Source organism: Vombatus ursinus, unplaced genomic scaffold (assembly GCF_900497805.2).
Source record: "Vombatus ursinus unplaced genomic scaffold, bare-nosed wombat genome assembly UNPS02014798.1, whole genome shotgun sequence".
NCBI classification, from domain to species: domain Eukaryota; kingdom Metazoa; phylum Chordata; class Mammalia; order Diprotodontia; family Vombatidae; genus Vombatus; species Vombatus ursinus.
This window is the reverse complement of record NW_020954576.1, coordinates 27062333-27075570: the sequence shown is the minus strand read 5'-3', so window position 1 is coordinate 27075570 and position 13238 is coordinate 27062333. Positions and strand designations below refer to the sequence as shown.

General features: G+C 34.6%; 1 protein-coding gene across 1 annotated transcript in view; it reads right to left on the bottom strand.

The window, feature by feature from the left end:
- Nucleotides 1–13238, bottom strand: part of LOC114049623 (WD repeat-containing protein 26) — a 44696-nt gene that overhangs the window by 20415 nt on the left and 11043 nt on the right. Inside the window, exons 5-7 of the mRNA XM_027870898.1 lie at nucleotides 10159–10256; nucleotides 8855–9011; nucleotides 4707–4845 (exon numbers count right to left, since the gene is read on the bottom strand). Coding sequence (XP_027726699.1) covers nucleotides 4707–4845; nucleotides 8855–9011; nucleotides 10159–10256 — 394 coding nt within the window. The remainder of the gene's footprint in view (nucleotides 1–4706; nucleotides 4846–8854; nucleotides 9012–10158; nucleotides 10257–13238) is intronic.

The following is a 13238-nucleotide window of genomic DNA, read 5'->3' as shown; positions in this document are numbered from 1 at the left end:
TTTTCTTCCCTTTAGTCCACATGTTTACCTCACCCACATTCATTAATGCCAACCTTCCAGTTCCTCTCTGTATTATAAGACTAGAATCACACTGGTTATCTTATTAACAAAAAATACATCTAATTACTCACTTAAAAAAATTATGAAACCATATCAAAAAAATGGAAAGACAAGGGGCTTAACATTTTAAACCTCAGTATCCAATTTTCTTAAAGCTCATTTACTTCCTCTAGTAGCAGAAACATGTTTATTTGCATGACTAACATACACATGAAAATTAGTTATAATATTTATAAAGTGCTTTACAACAATTTCACTTGATACTCCAAACAATACTGTGAAATAAATATTTTAAATATACCTATATGTTTCAGAATATTAAATTTAGAAATTGGTCAGCCAAAAATTAAGCCGAGCACCATGCTAAAATTTTAAATTATTCACAATTCTACTTGTACTATGAAAGAAAGACTATTGACATTCAGTGGCCTTAATTAAGCAATGATATGTTTGCATTCAATAATGGCCCAAAGCCATTTAACTGAACATGAATGAATCGATTTTGTTAGAAAAGGTATTACACCTTATAACATGACTTGCTGCTGTTTTCCCCATTTCATTCTGCTTTTTAAAAAAACTTATACCAGGGACAGCTAGGTGGTGCAGTGGACAGAGCTCTGGCCTTAGAGTTAGGAGGACCTGAGTTCAAATCCAGCCTCAGACACTTGACACTTACTAGCTGTGTGACCCTGGGCAAGTCACTTAACCCCAACTGCCTCACCAAAAAGCAAAAAACAAAACAAAACAACCAAAAAAATCAGGCAAAGGTTCTTGTATTGCAAGAACCAATAAATTAGCATTTTCAATAGACCAGTATTATTAATCAATAGAAGACCACATCTCCACACTACCATCAATGATGGATACTAACAGTTTTAAGAATAGTGCTTGAATAGAAATGTTCAAGTGTATGAACAGAAATATGATATACTATTTCCATAGCAACAAACCTCCAAATTTCACAAATGTAGGCTAAATTTTAGACCTATTAAGTACAGGCTCAAGGAGCTTATGAGCAAATGTTGCTAAATAGTGGCATTTCAACCCCCGTCTGGTTATCCCAGAACTTCATCTGCCATGTTTAAAATAGTGGAAACACTTTGAGAACTCTTTTTCCTTTCCAAGAGATCCTCAGACACTTGTAAACCTAGACATTTATTATCTGCCTCTATTTCTGGTTCAGCTGGGAGAATTCAACAGCAGTGCAAGAAAGTTTAGTTAGGTTACATACTAATCTTAATATTTTCAGAGGTTCTGAAAAAAAAATCCATAGAATAATGAAGAAAAGCAGCAAGTTAACACACTGAACACTTTCAAATATTTACATTTAAAGTAAATTTAACCCAAATGTTTATGGCCCAAAGGCATCTAGGTGGCACAGTGGATAGAGCCCTGGGCCTGAAGTCAGAAAGACCAGAACTCAATTCCAGCCTCAGATTTCTTCTACCTGTGTGACCCTGGGCAAGTCACTTAACCCTGTTTGTCTCAGATTCCTCATCTGCAAAATGAGCCAGAAAAGGAAATGGCAAACCACTCCAGGATCTTCACCAAGAAAACCCCAAATGGGGTCACTAAGAGTCAAACAAAACTGAAATGACTGAACAACAAACAACAATTGTAGCTTTAACAAAGACAGTATTTTTTCTCAAACTCATATTCATGGAAAAAAATCTTTCAAATAAGTTCTATAGAAGTTCTTGAATCTGAATGAGAAAGGTAACTTCAAGTCCGAGGATAAGTGATTCGTGCTCACTATCTTTTGTTCTTCTGTAAGTCTTGTAAAATCTTTTCACTGGCTGACTGAACTAGCCAAATATCCTCTACTATTTCTAAGACTAAATATTAACAGAATAAATGATTAAGAAAGCAAAAACCTCTCCTACACTTTTCCCCTTTTTCTAAGGGACCTGTTAGATGAGCAAAGCATTCTCAACAAAGCAAGGTAATCTGTATAGTTTAATAAGCACAAGGAAAATCTCTCCAATTGTTTCATTGACTTTTTAAAAAACAAAAGCAAAAACAACACTTCACTTTCCAATACCTTCCCTACCTCCAATAGAACACTCTTGTGTAACAAGTATAGTTAAGCAACATGCTGGCCTTGTCTAATAACATGCCTCATTCCACAGCTAATTCTTGAGATCTTTCAGCAGCACTACCATTTCATAACTACATTATAGATATGTACACAAAATCCCACATTTAAGATTACCCCTGTATCTTCAACTTATTAAACTCCATTAAAAATGCTTAGTGCAGGACACTGGTATCTCTTTTAAACTGGCAAGTTACAATATAATGCTATAAATGACAATTTTGAGGAAAAGCACCAATATGGCATTAGGTAGTGAGCCCACATTATAATTCCAGGACCTCTTCATAATGATAGTTCTTGATTACGTACTACCTTTTCCCACAATAACTCTGTGAAGTAGGTTGTTCAAATACTATTATACCCATTTAAAAGATGAGGAAACTGAGGCTCTGAGCAGTAACTGTTCAAGTTCACAGAGAGATCAAATGGCAGAGCTGTGATACAAAACTTTTCACTCCATTTGGAGGCATCTAACTAGTGCTAGGTCTTTTGGGGTAAGACTGATGTGGTAACAGGGGTGAGAACTTTAAGGAAATTAAGGATTTCAATGAGAAAATTAAGGAAAGGCAATAGTAATATTAGAACTGTAATCTTAACTTATATAGTTAGGTCTTTCTACCCTTCCTTTCTTTTTACTCATTACAGATGTCAAGAATAGAAGGAATATCAGAGATCAAATCAGATAACAACAAATTTCCATGAAACATATGGAAAAAATTTCTAATCCTCTTATCATCAATTAATTTAAATATCAAAATCCTAACAGTCTCTTACAGTAGGTGTCAGTTCAAACAGAAGTAGGGGCAACTCAACTGTACATAAGGATCCCTGATTTAGAAAAAAAAACTATTAATATCACCTATGTTTTATTGGATCATTTATTTACTTTGTTAAGTATTTCCCAACTACATTTTTATCTGATCATACCACACTCAGGAGTGTTGTAGGTTACATGTTTGACACCTTTGCCTTAGAGCACATTGCTAAGCAGACATGATAACACATCATAATCTATTCTAATGCTACACTATTAAGATTGGGATGAACATCAACCAGTTCCAGATATGAATTTCCCTTTGAAACTACATTCTCCTCTGCAGCAATTTCATTCACTTTCTATTTCTCCATGCAACCAACACTCACCTCCTACTGATTCAAGGGAAAAATAATAACAATCCTTTGACTCACATTTCCTATCTGCTCCCCAGGCATTTGGTATCAACCCCCCAGATACTAATTTGTCCCTCTCGCCTGCTTTAAGGCCCCTTCTTGCACACTACTCATGAGCCCTTCCTTCCACATGCACACTCACCTGTTTCTCTAACTTTTCACCATCACCAAAGGGTCCCAGCTACCTCTATCATATTCAATCACACATATTCTGCTTCAGTTCTCAAGTCATCTGGGTTTCCCCACATACTTTAACAACTACTGCCCTATTTCTTTCTTCTAATTATAGTTAAAATCAAACATGCTATTGATACCTTTCTAAGCTGCTCTAAATCTATACTATGACCTGTTACTTCTTACCAAATTTTATACTTGACCTCTTAATCAAGATTGGCTTTATTTAGTTATTCCTGACGTAGTCATTCTTGACTTCATTTCTGTTCTCACTTCACTTCTATAAAGTTAACCAATGAAATACTTTTTGCCAGATCTAAGAGTTTTTTTCCTTCCTATCCCTATTATTTTTTAAGTTTCCAGATCATTCTACCCTAGAAACTCCCTTTTCCTAGATACTTCCTTTTATGAGTATCAGATCCTGATACTCTCTTTGGAGTCTTTTCATTGGTTCCTTTTTTGAAGTCTTTTCATTGGCTCCTTTATTCCTCATCCTTTCAAAACCAATGTCCTCAAATTCTCTATCCTAGGCTCACTATTCTCTCTTAAATCCACTCAGTGAATTCATCCACCATGACTATAGAGGTTGATAATTCCTAAATTAAAAGTCTCTACAGATGTTTGTCTTATTCTCTCTCAAAAGATCTCATGTAACCAGGTATCCTGCTGCCAACTTGAAGAGAAAATCAATTACTTACATACTCCCTTCCCCCCAACTTGTTTATCTATATATTTCAATAGGTACTAGTTCTACTATAAATGTTAATTGTCTGCATTTCCTTCATTAAAAGTAGAAAAGTCAAGTTTAAAATGATAAAACAGCGTATCTGAGTAGAAATCTCCAGAAAGTTCGCTGGTGATAAGAGAAAAAACAATTTGAATCTATAGAAAGCAAAGATAACTCAAATGAAATATGAATTGGTTTTGCCTAGCCATTTCATGACATATAATTGGCACCACATATTCCACAAAGGCAAGGAGTGGGAAGCAGAAAGTTGATGACATAAAGGACTTTCTACCAGCTTGTCATACAATGATAGGACACTGGATTTAGATGGTAGAAGCAACTGACCTTTAATCTAAAAATATTAACAAACAAAAAAGGTGGTGAAAAGAGGCAATGTCTTAGAGAAGTAAAACAAGAAGTCATAATATAAAACAATGCTGCTGGAGCATAACTTATAACTATTCATATGAAAATACTTACCGGATCAACTTGCCATATAATAACAGTTGTATCCTTTGATCCTGTTGCTAGTTTAGTGCCATCGTTAGAGAACTTACAGAACCACACTTCATTACAGTGTTCTGTAAGTATCTGTTGTGTATAACATGGGAACTGTTTCCTAAAAATAAAACCAAAAAACCCAAAAAATAAACTGAGAATTCTTAAAAATACACGATCAGAAAAAAACTATAATAAAGTTTCTTGTAATAATTTTACATGTTTTTAAAGTTATGTAGATGTCTTTCCTTTTAGCTAAGGAAGAAAGCTCTTAATTGCATGCTGAGTAAATTTAAAACAATATATTATAAACATATATTTGGGAAAAAATTAATAGCCTAAATTTTACTTATTTTCTTTTAAAAAAGATTTCAAAGTTTTACAAAAATTTTTATGTATCTACTCAGAATCTGTTTTGGTTTGGTTAAGATCAATTCATACTAGCAGTTAGTTATTAGGGCCTTTATGTCAATTGGAAATAAAGACTGAGTGGCATAGTAACTTTTTGAGGTGGTACTGAACAGCAATGAGCTGGTTAAATACAAATATGAAACTATCTGGGACTAAAAACAAAACATATCCATCCAATCCAACCCCCTAGCCCTTACCCTTCTAAGCATCCAAATTTTTTAGCACAGTCAAAGAGAAAAGTAGTAATTAACTTCAACTAACATTGCAAACTTAATATCTACCCTGTTAAATATTCCCAGTACTATGTGAACCTTGTTGAAGTGATTACAAAACATCAGCTAATCCTAAATACATAAAGGAAGAATCTCAAAGAAAAGTCATTCTTTCTCTGGTTAAGTTTTGACTACCAAGGAATCTAGAAAATTAGCCTGGGTAAATGTTCTTTAATTTAGGAAGGCTCCTTTGTATAGCCAAATTCTCAGCTGTTGCACCATGTACTTTTCATATTTTTGTGATTACTTCTACATTAGTAATCTCTGCCATGATTTAGATGATTTGTAAATCTGCCTCAATTTAAAAAAGTGTTTAAAAAATTTGTCAGGAAATAATTTTTATAATTATTTTTACCAGTCCATAAATTATATAAAATAAATAGAATCAACATTTCTATTTTTACTATTTGCATAAACTGTAACTCACTCTAGAAAAGGAGATATTTGAAGATTTAAACGTTTGCACAACTAAGTGAATTTTTAAAAATAAAAGTTCTCTATATTAACCAGTACAATTTATAAGTACAAAAATGTTGACTACTGTCATACCTACTTCAATGTTACTCCTCAAACCACACTGAAAATTTTTATCTAGAGAAGTTACTTGAAATTTCAGAATTGAAATTTTCTTTCCTAATTTTAGAGCCACAATAGTCACAACACTGACATCTAGTAATGCACAATATACATGTTCCTAAGGCATATAATGACTGATTCACAATAATAAAGAGTCAATAATTAATACAAGGATGTATTTAAAAGGAGAGTGGCAGAATACCTTTATTATAGGACTGATTCATAAAATTACAGGGCACAAACCAGTTGGTCATGTAGTCATCCATTTATATTAGAATCCCTGTCACTGAAGTGTTGAAGTGTTGTTCAAGAGTCATTATCTTAAATATTACTTAAACTATTTCTCTAATCAAGAAGAGATTATGAAATATCACCTGAATACCCACTAAAACAAGCTTATACATTTATCTTTAAATGTATCAGTACCACCAATATGAAATAATTCACTTGATAAATTTTAAGCAATACATTTCTATAATGTGATACTTTACAAAGTATAAATCATAAATTTAATATTCATAAAACTATATACAGGAAAATTTATTTCCATTGGATGGTGGTTAAAAAAAACCTGCCAACTTAAAGAAACACCGTCAAGGCTAACTGGTCAAAAATTTAACCTATTTATGCTTCCAACTCAAAAACATCTTCAATGTTTCTATGAGTAGGAAAAAGCACATCCAATGTCATTAGTTCATATGCAATCCTATCTACAGAAAGGGAGCTCACTAAATCATAAGCTCTTTGAGGAAGAGACCATATCTTATCTTGGTATCTGCCATGTTACCTAGAGCACAGTGCCTTGCACAAAGGTGCTCAGCAAATGTTTCCTGAATTAAACTGAAAACAGATTCCAATTTTAAGATCTAATTTTTGAAATTGAGTTAAATTGGATTAAAAAATTTTTAATACCTCAACGGTGTCCTTTTAAGTCCTCTATTAGATGGGTCAGGAAATGTGAAGACAGCCTCCCTTTCCCCCTGACCATCCTCCTAAGGACTGGAAGTGATTTAGTCTGATGGGCTCAATCCAAGGCCTTTACTGACCAGTATGACATAATCATACTTAATTCTGTGTAGTAGTACTCTGATATAGCTGACAGTCCAATAAGTATTAGGGCAAAATTCAAAAGAAAAATACAAGTTGTTATGATCATAGAAATAACCCTGACATTATAGGCATGACATTCTCTTAAAAAACAATAGAATCAAGATTACTTCAATGTATCAAATTTAAAAGGCATAAAATTTCAGAATTACAGCTTTCAACTCAACAATATTAAGATAGAGTGGGTTGATCTGAAAAGAATATAAACCTTGAGTTTGAAATGTTTTGACTCTTGGGGTAGGTGGGTGGCACAGCAGGTAAAATGGTAAGAATTACCAACTTGAGAAGCCCAATCCTCCCCTTTTACCTCTACAGGTTTTAATAATGAATTTTCATAGCTTCATAGAAAAGACTCTCCTCTTCTGTTAGCCATTTCTGTGAGGCAGGAACCATATTACACTTTTCCTATGTAAACCTTCAAAGGGCTTCCCTATAGGCTTATGAAATTCTAGCTTTTCATAGGTACCTAGAAAAGCAGCTAAAAAATTCAGGAAAATATAGGTCAATTTTATGCAGATTTACCTTATAAAACAGGGATAGATACAGAATTGTCTGCTCATACTTATCTTAAGTATACTATCAACATTATACCACACTTTTTGATTTACCTAATCTCCAAAAAACTATCATCTCATATGTTCCAACAATAAATTTAGGAACCAGTAGTCAAGTTAAGATTTTTGGCATTCTAACTGCTCTAGCTGTAGTCTGTATTATTCTCAAAGTTCCCAAAGGCGTCAAGGACTAAAACTATACAGGTTTTATCCAATACCCTATGTGAAATAATCATGAATCTTCACAATTTAAAAAACTCAAAGAAGAGTATGTATTGCCAAATAAATAGCATGATTAAAAACTGCCCCCAAATTATGCTCAAACAATTACATTGGGATTGGGGGTGGGGTGGGGGGAAGTTGAAAAACTCTTAGTCACATTTCTCTAGAATGCTCAATGACTTTTTCCTGTGAAATAATAAAATGCTTAGATTAAAAAAAAATCTAAAGCTAAGTACCCATGTAGAGATGTTTATTACAAAATAAGTAAAAATTGTGTTTTTTTTAAATCACAATGCTTGCCTGCATCATTTTTTCAGTAGCTTATGTAGGTTCCTCATTTACAAAAAGTCTATGGCCCTCACACTTAACCTTATTACTTCTGTCCTTCCTGTTTAAGCTACTTTCATCATATCTTTGATCATCTTTGGCAAAAGAAATGGACTATGTGTACTGCAGCTGTTCCCCTTCGTCCACTAGACCCAAATTATTTCCTTCCTGGGGTTTAAAAGATTTCACAATTTGTTTTTCAGTATCTCAACTACTCTAATGACACTTTAACTTTAGAGGTCATGAAATATGCTCCTGCTTCACTAATAATTAAAAGAATCCCAGACTGAAGGACAATTTTACATTCTTCTAAGTTAAATTATTTGCACACATAGCTGATAGCAAAATATTCCTCAAAATAATACAGGAAGCAACATAATGCTAATTGCTACGCTGAGATTGTGACTTTATAGTTAACTGTGGACAGTAATCAAACTAATAGTCAAACCTGGGGGGTGGGGGTGAGGGACACAGAGAACATTTTAAAATAGTCATTCTAATTTTTTTGTATGTTAGAATAAACAGTAATTCAGTTAAGAATTTCTAGCTTCAAGGAACTCCAGTTCACATGTTTCTAACAGTATTAAAAAGGAAAATGGGATTACTTATAAAAAAGATTTTAAATCAAATCTTGGAGTAGTAGAAATGGTTTTCCTCTTACCTACTACAAACATGATCTATAAGCAGCGACACAGAATCTAGATTATTATCAAGTTTGGTATTGTGATATAGGCACCGATCCCTCTGTAGCTCCACAGCTTGACGTAGCAAAGTCTGTAAACGCCTTGGGGGAAGCATCACTGATGGTGGCAAATAAGCTTAATAAAACAAACAAGAGTTTATTTTCAGTCAGTCAGTCAACAAGCATTTCTTAAGAGCTAAGGGCTGGGAAGACAATTGAAAACAACTCCTTTTTTCAAGGCGTTTATGTTCTAACAGGGGAGACAATGTAAATAATATGGCCTCTATAATACAAAATAAAGCAATATAAGGGGGGAGCCATTAGCAACTACGGGAGGGATCAGGAAATATCTTTTTCTGTTTTTTTTTTTTTTTTTTAAAGAGACTTGCTCAATATCTTCTGACTTTTCATCCTCAGTTAATCATTATCAAAATTATGGTATTTATGTCAAGCCACCCAGAACTTTTGAGTATAAACATTTTGTTTTCATGACTACCTATCAAATTTTGTCTACAATTGTAAGGACACTAGAATTCATTTGGAAAGAAAGTTCACATTTCTTTAGGTTTTCTTAAAAAAAAAATTAGCTAATAAATAAATAGTAAATAAGGGATAATGGCTATTCTCAAAAGTTTGGGAAGCATCTCCACTGAGATACCCAGCAAGGACTGACTCAAAAGGATGAAATTCCAGGTCCCAACAAACTACAACTATCCCAGATATTGTGTATAAAACCTATCCTAATATAAAATACCACTGCTCCCACAACCTCTGACACTGCTGCTAATTCTACTCCTACCCTTAAACGTCCTACACCTTCCCAACTCTGCTGGTCTCATGGACTTCAAGAAACATTCTTGGTACCTAGACCTCCCAACTTCACAAAAAAAGGCTGTGGGAACCCTTGATTTGCCTGGAAATGGCAAGAAAAAAGCTTTTTACAAAAAAGTTAAATTTGTAAGAATGAAGCATCCTATTGGGCCCATTTATTCCTAGTAATGATTTTACATTTTTTGAAATACCGCCCCCCCCCCCCCCAAATAAGCATTTGCCTAAAGGTGGGGAGGGAGATGTAACTTTGCTATTTTATCCCTGTACTTTAGGAATAAGCATGTTAAACTGATGTGGCCTAAGGAGTCTACCTATTAAACAAGCCCTCCCTCATCCCCTCAGTGGTAAGCCATTTTAAGTTTTACCAATCAAAAACCTTACTAAAGAGTCCAAGTCAATTTTAGTTTTAGGAAATAGATGTTGCTATCAGATACTAAAAAAAAAAATCTTACTCTGGAGTTTATCCAAAAGTTTAGATCGAGAAGCTGTTCCTTTGCCTTCCCATTCTGCTTTTGCACGTAAGTCTTCTGCATGGCTACACATCAGATACCTATAAATGAGACAGTAGAAGTAGCTAACACCAATTTCTTTTTGGGATTAAAAATAATAAAAATATAGCACCTATGCAACCAACTTTATCTCAGAAACAGAAAGAGGAGAAAATGACTAGCTACGTCACAATCCATTAATATATGACCTTGGTATCTTGGCATATAATTTTGAACCATTAAAACACACGTGCTGAAAACACAAAACCAGAAAATCTCTCCAAGAGGGTATTACAAAGTATTCAACCTTTAAGCAAAGGCTTGATTGACTAGGTAATGTGGTACAGTGAATAAGACATTAGCTTAGACTTAGGTAACCAAGATTCAGCAAGTCACAACCTCTCAGAGCATCATGTTTTCTAATCCGTAAAATGGGGATAAAAACTTGTACCACACCAAATTCACAGGTTTGCTGTCCATCTTAATATGAGCTTTGTGTGAACCCTTCACACAACTAAAGGGTTGCAGGGGCTCAACTCAAGGCTTCCAGGAACAAAGCTCAGGGACTGCTTCATTACTCACTAGATAAACTGATGGACACATAGTAAAGTTCTAGGGAAACAAATCAAGGCCTTTTGATTTTAACTGTGCCCCTGACCTGGTTCTTGGTGTTCTATACTGTAGAAATGACTTTCAAGTGATGGAAGTTAAATAGAAAAAAAAGGAGATCTAGACAACATTAGGTCATATGAAGCATTCTGCTACTATGGGGACTCTGTTTACAATTTATTAAGTGCCTACTACATGTCAGGCACTGTGCTAGACTGGGGATGGGGGTACAAGCACAGAGAGAAATAATCCCAACACATAATGAGGTCATATTTTAATGGGGGAAATAACAAGTAGATATAAAACGTACATAAAAATGAAATAAATACAAATATATGAGTAGTTAAATTCTTCAAGGTAGTTTAGGAGAGATGACACCACCAGCTGGGGAGATCATGAAAGGCTTCAGGTAGGATATGGTGCATCTTAAAGGAAAACAAGTATCCTACGAGGTAGAGGTAAGGAAAGTGGATTCTAGGCTTGGAGGACAGCTAGGTCAAAGGCATGGAGACAGGATAGAGTATTGTGATTGAAGAACAGAGGGAGGGTCACTTTGGCTCAATTACAGAAGGCAAGAAGGAGAATAATGTTCAATGAGGCTGGAAAGAAGGGTTGGGGTCAGAGTTTGAGGAGCTTTCAGAACTAAACAAAAGTTTTATGTTTCATTCTAGATGCAACAGGAAACCAATGGAGTTGGTCAAATCTATGTTAAAGAAAAACTATTTTGGTAATATGTTGGATGTAGTGGTGAAAGACTTGAGGCAAAGAGACCAATGGGAAGGCCAATAAAATCATCTAGGCAGGAGATGATGAGGCGCTCTATGGTGGTAGCTGTGTGAAGAGGTTGGATATAAGTGATGTTGTGAAGGCAGAAACAGTAATATCTGACAACTAATTGGATATGTGGGATGAAAGACTGAAGGGTTAAAGATATTGGAAGAATGACAGTGTCTTTGATAAAAATAGGAAAGCTTGGAAAAGGCAGAATTTAGGGGGATAGACTGTGAGCTCAATTTTAGACATGTTGAATTTAAGACATCATCAGGAAATTCAGTTTGAATTGTCTAATAGGCAATACTGGTGATCCAAACTCAAGAGAGGGAATGTGCTGCACTAGATATGTAAATATAGATGCCATCTACATAAAGATGACAGTTAATCTCCATGGGAGTTGATGAGATTACTAATAGTATACACACACACACACACACACAAAAATAAAGACCAACAGCAAGTGTCAGTGGGGATGGGGGGTGAAGAGGGTGTGTAGTGTGTAACATAGATGAAGAACCAGTAAAAGAAACAGAGAAGCTAGAGAGGTAGAAGACCTGGAGATAGTAGTGTCACAAGAGAGACTATGCAGAAGACAGTGGTCAAGTGTCAAATGCAGTAGACAGCTCAGGAAGAACAAGGAATGAGGAAAAAGACCATCATATTTGGCAATTATGAGATCACTGATAACTTCGAAGAGGAGATTTTCAGTTTAGTAATGAGGATAAAAGCTAGAAAAGAGGAAAGTCAATAGAGGTAGTGAGAGAAGACAACTTTTTCAAGAGTTAGGCTGAGAAAAGGAGACATAAAGGATAATAGGATCAAGTGAAGGTTTGTTTTTTTTTTTTTTGTAAAAGGATGGGGGAGACTTGGACTTGTTTGAAGGCAGATCAAGAACAATAAGCAAGTACCATGATAATAAATGGGTAAGAATTAAAGGGAAGATTTGAAGTCTAAAACTAAACTTAAAAATCCTTTGATTTCCAGAAATGCTTATTAAATGAGAATTCACCTACAACAACATCTTCCAGATCTAAATTACTACAGTTAGAAGTGATAAATATAAACAAATTACTGGGTAACAACAGTGTGAGGTCTAACCTATAACAATACAACTAAGTTGTCCTGCTTAGATAAAATCATTTAGTCCAATAAGAATTTATTAAGCACTTGCTTTAATCAAGGCATTGCTTGATGCAAGGAATACTCAAAGTGAAAAAGTCTCTGCTCTCAAGGAATGGCATTCTACTAATCTAATAATGGAAATAAATAGTATGAATGCAATGGAATATTATCATTCCACAAGAAATGATGACATGAAAATGGTTCCAGAGAATCCTAGGAAGAAACATGAACAGATGTAGAATGAAGTAAGAAGAACTACAACAATTGATAAAATAACAATATAAAGAGAAACTGAAAGATTTAAGATCTAAAATCAATGTAATAACAAACTACTATTTCAGAGCATCAATGATAAAGATTGTCACCCACCTGCTGACAAAGAGGTGAGAAAGCAAGATATCAAATGAGATGTGCATTTTTGGACAGAGCCAATGTGGCAATCTGTTTTGCTTAACCACATACACACACACACACACACACACACACACACACACACACACACACACTCCATATGTGTGTGTGTGTGCGCGCGTGTGTGT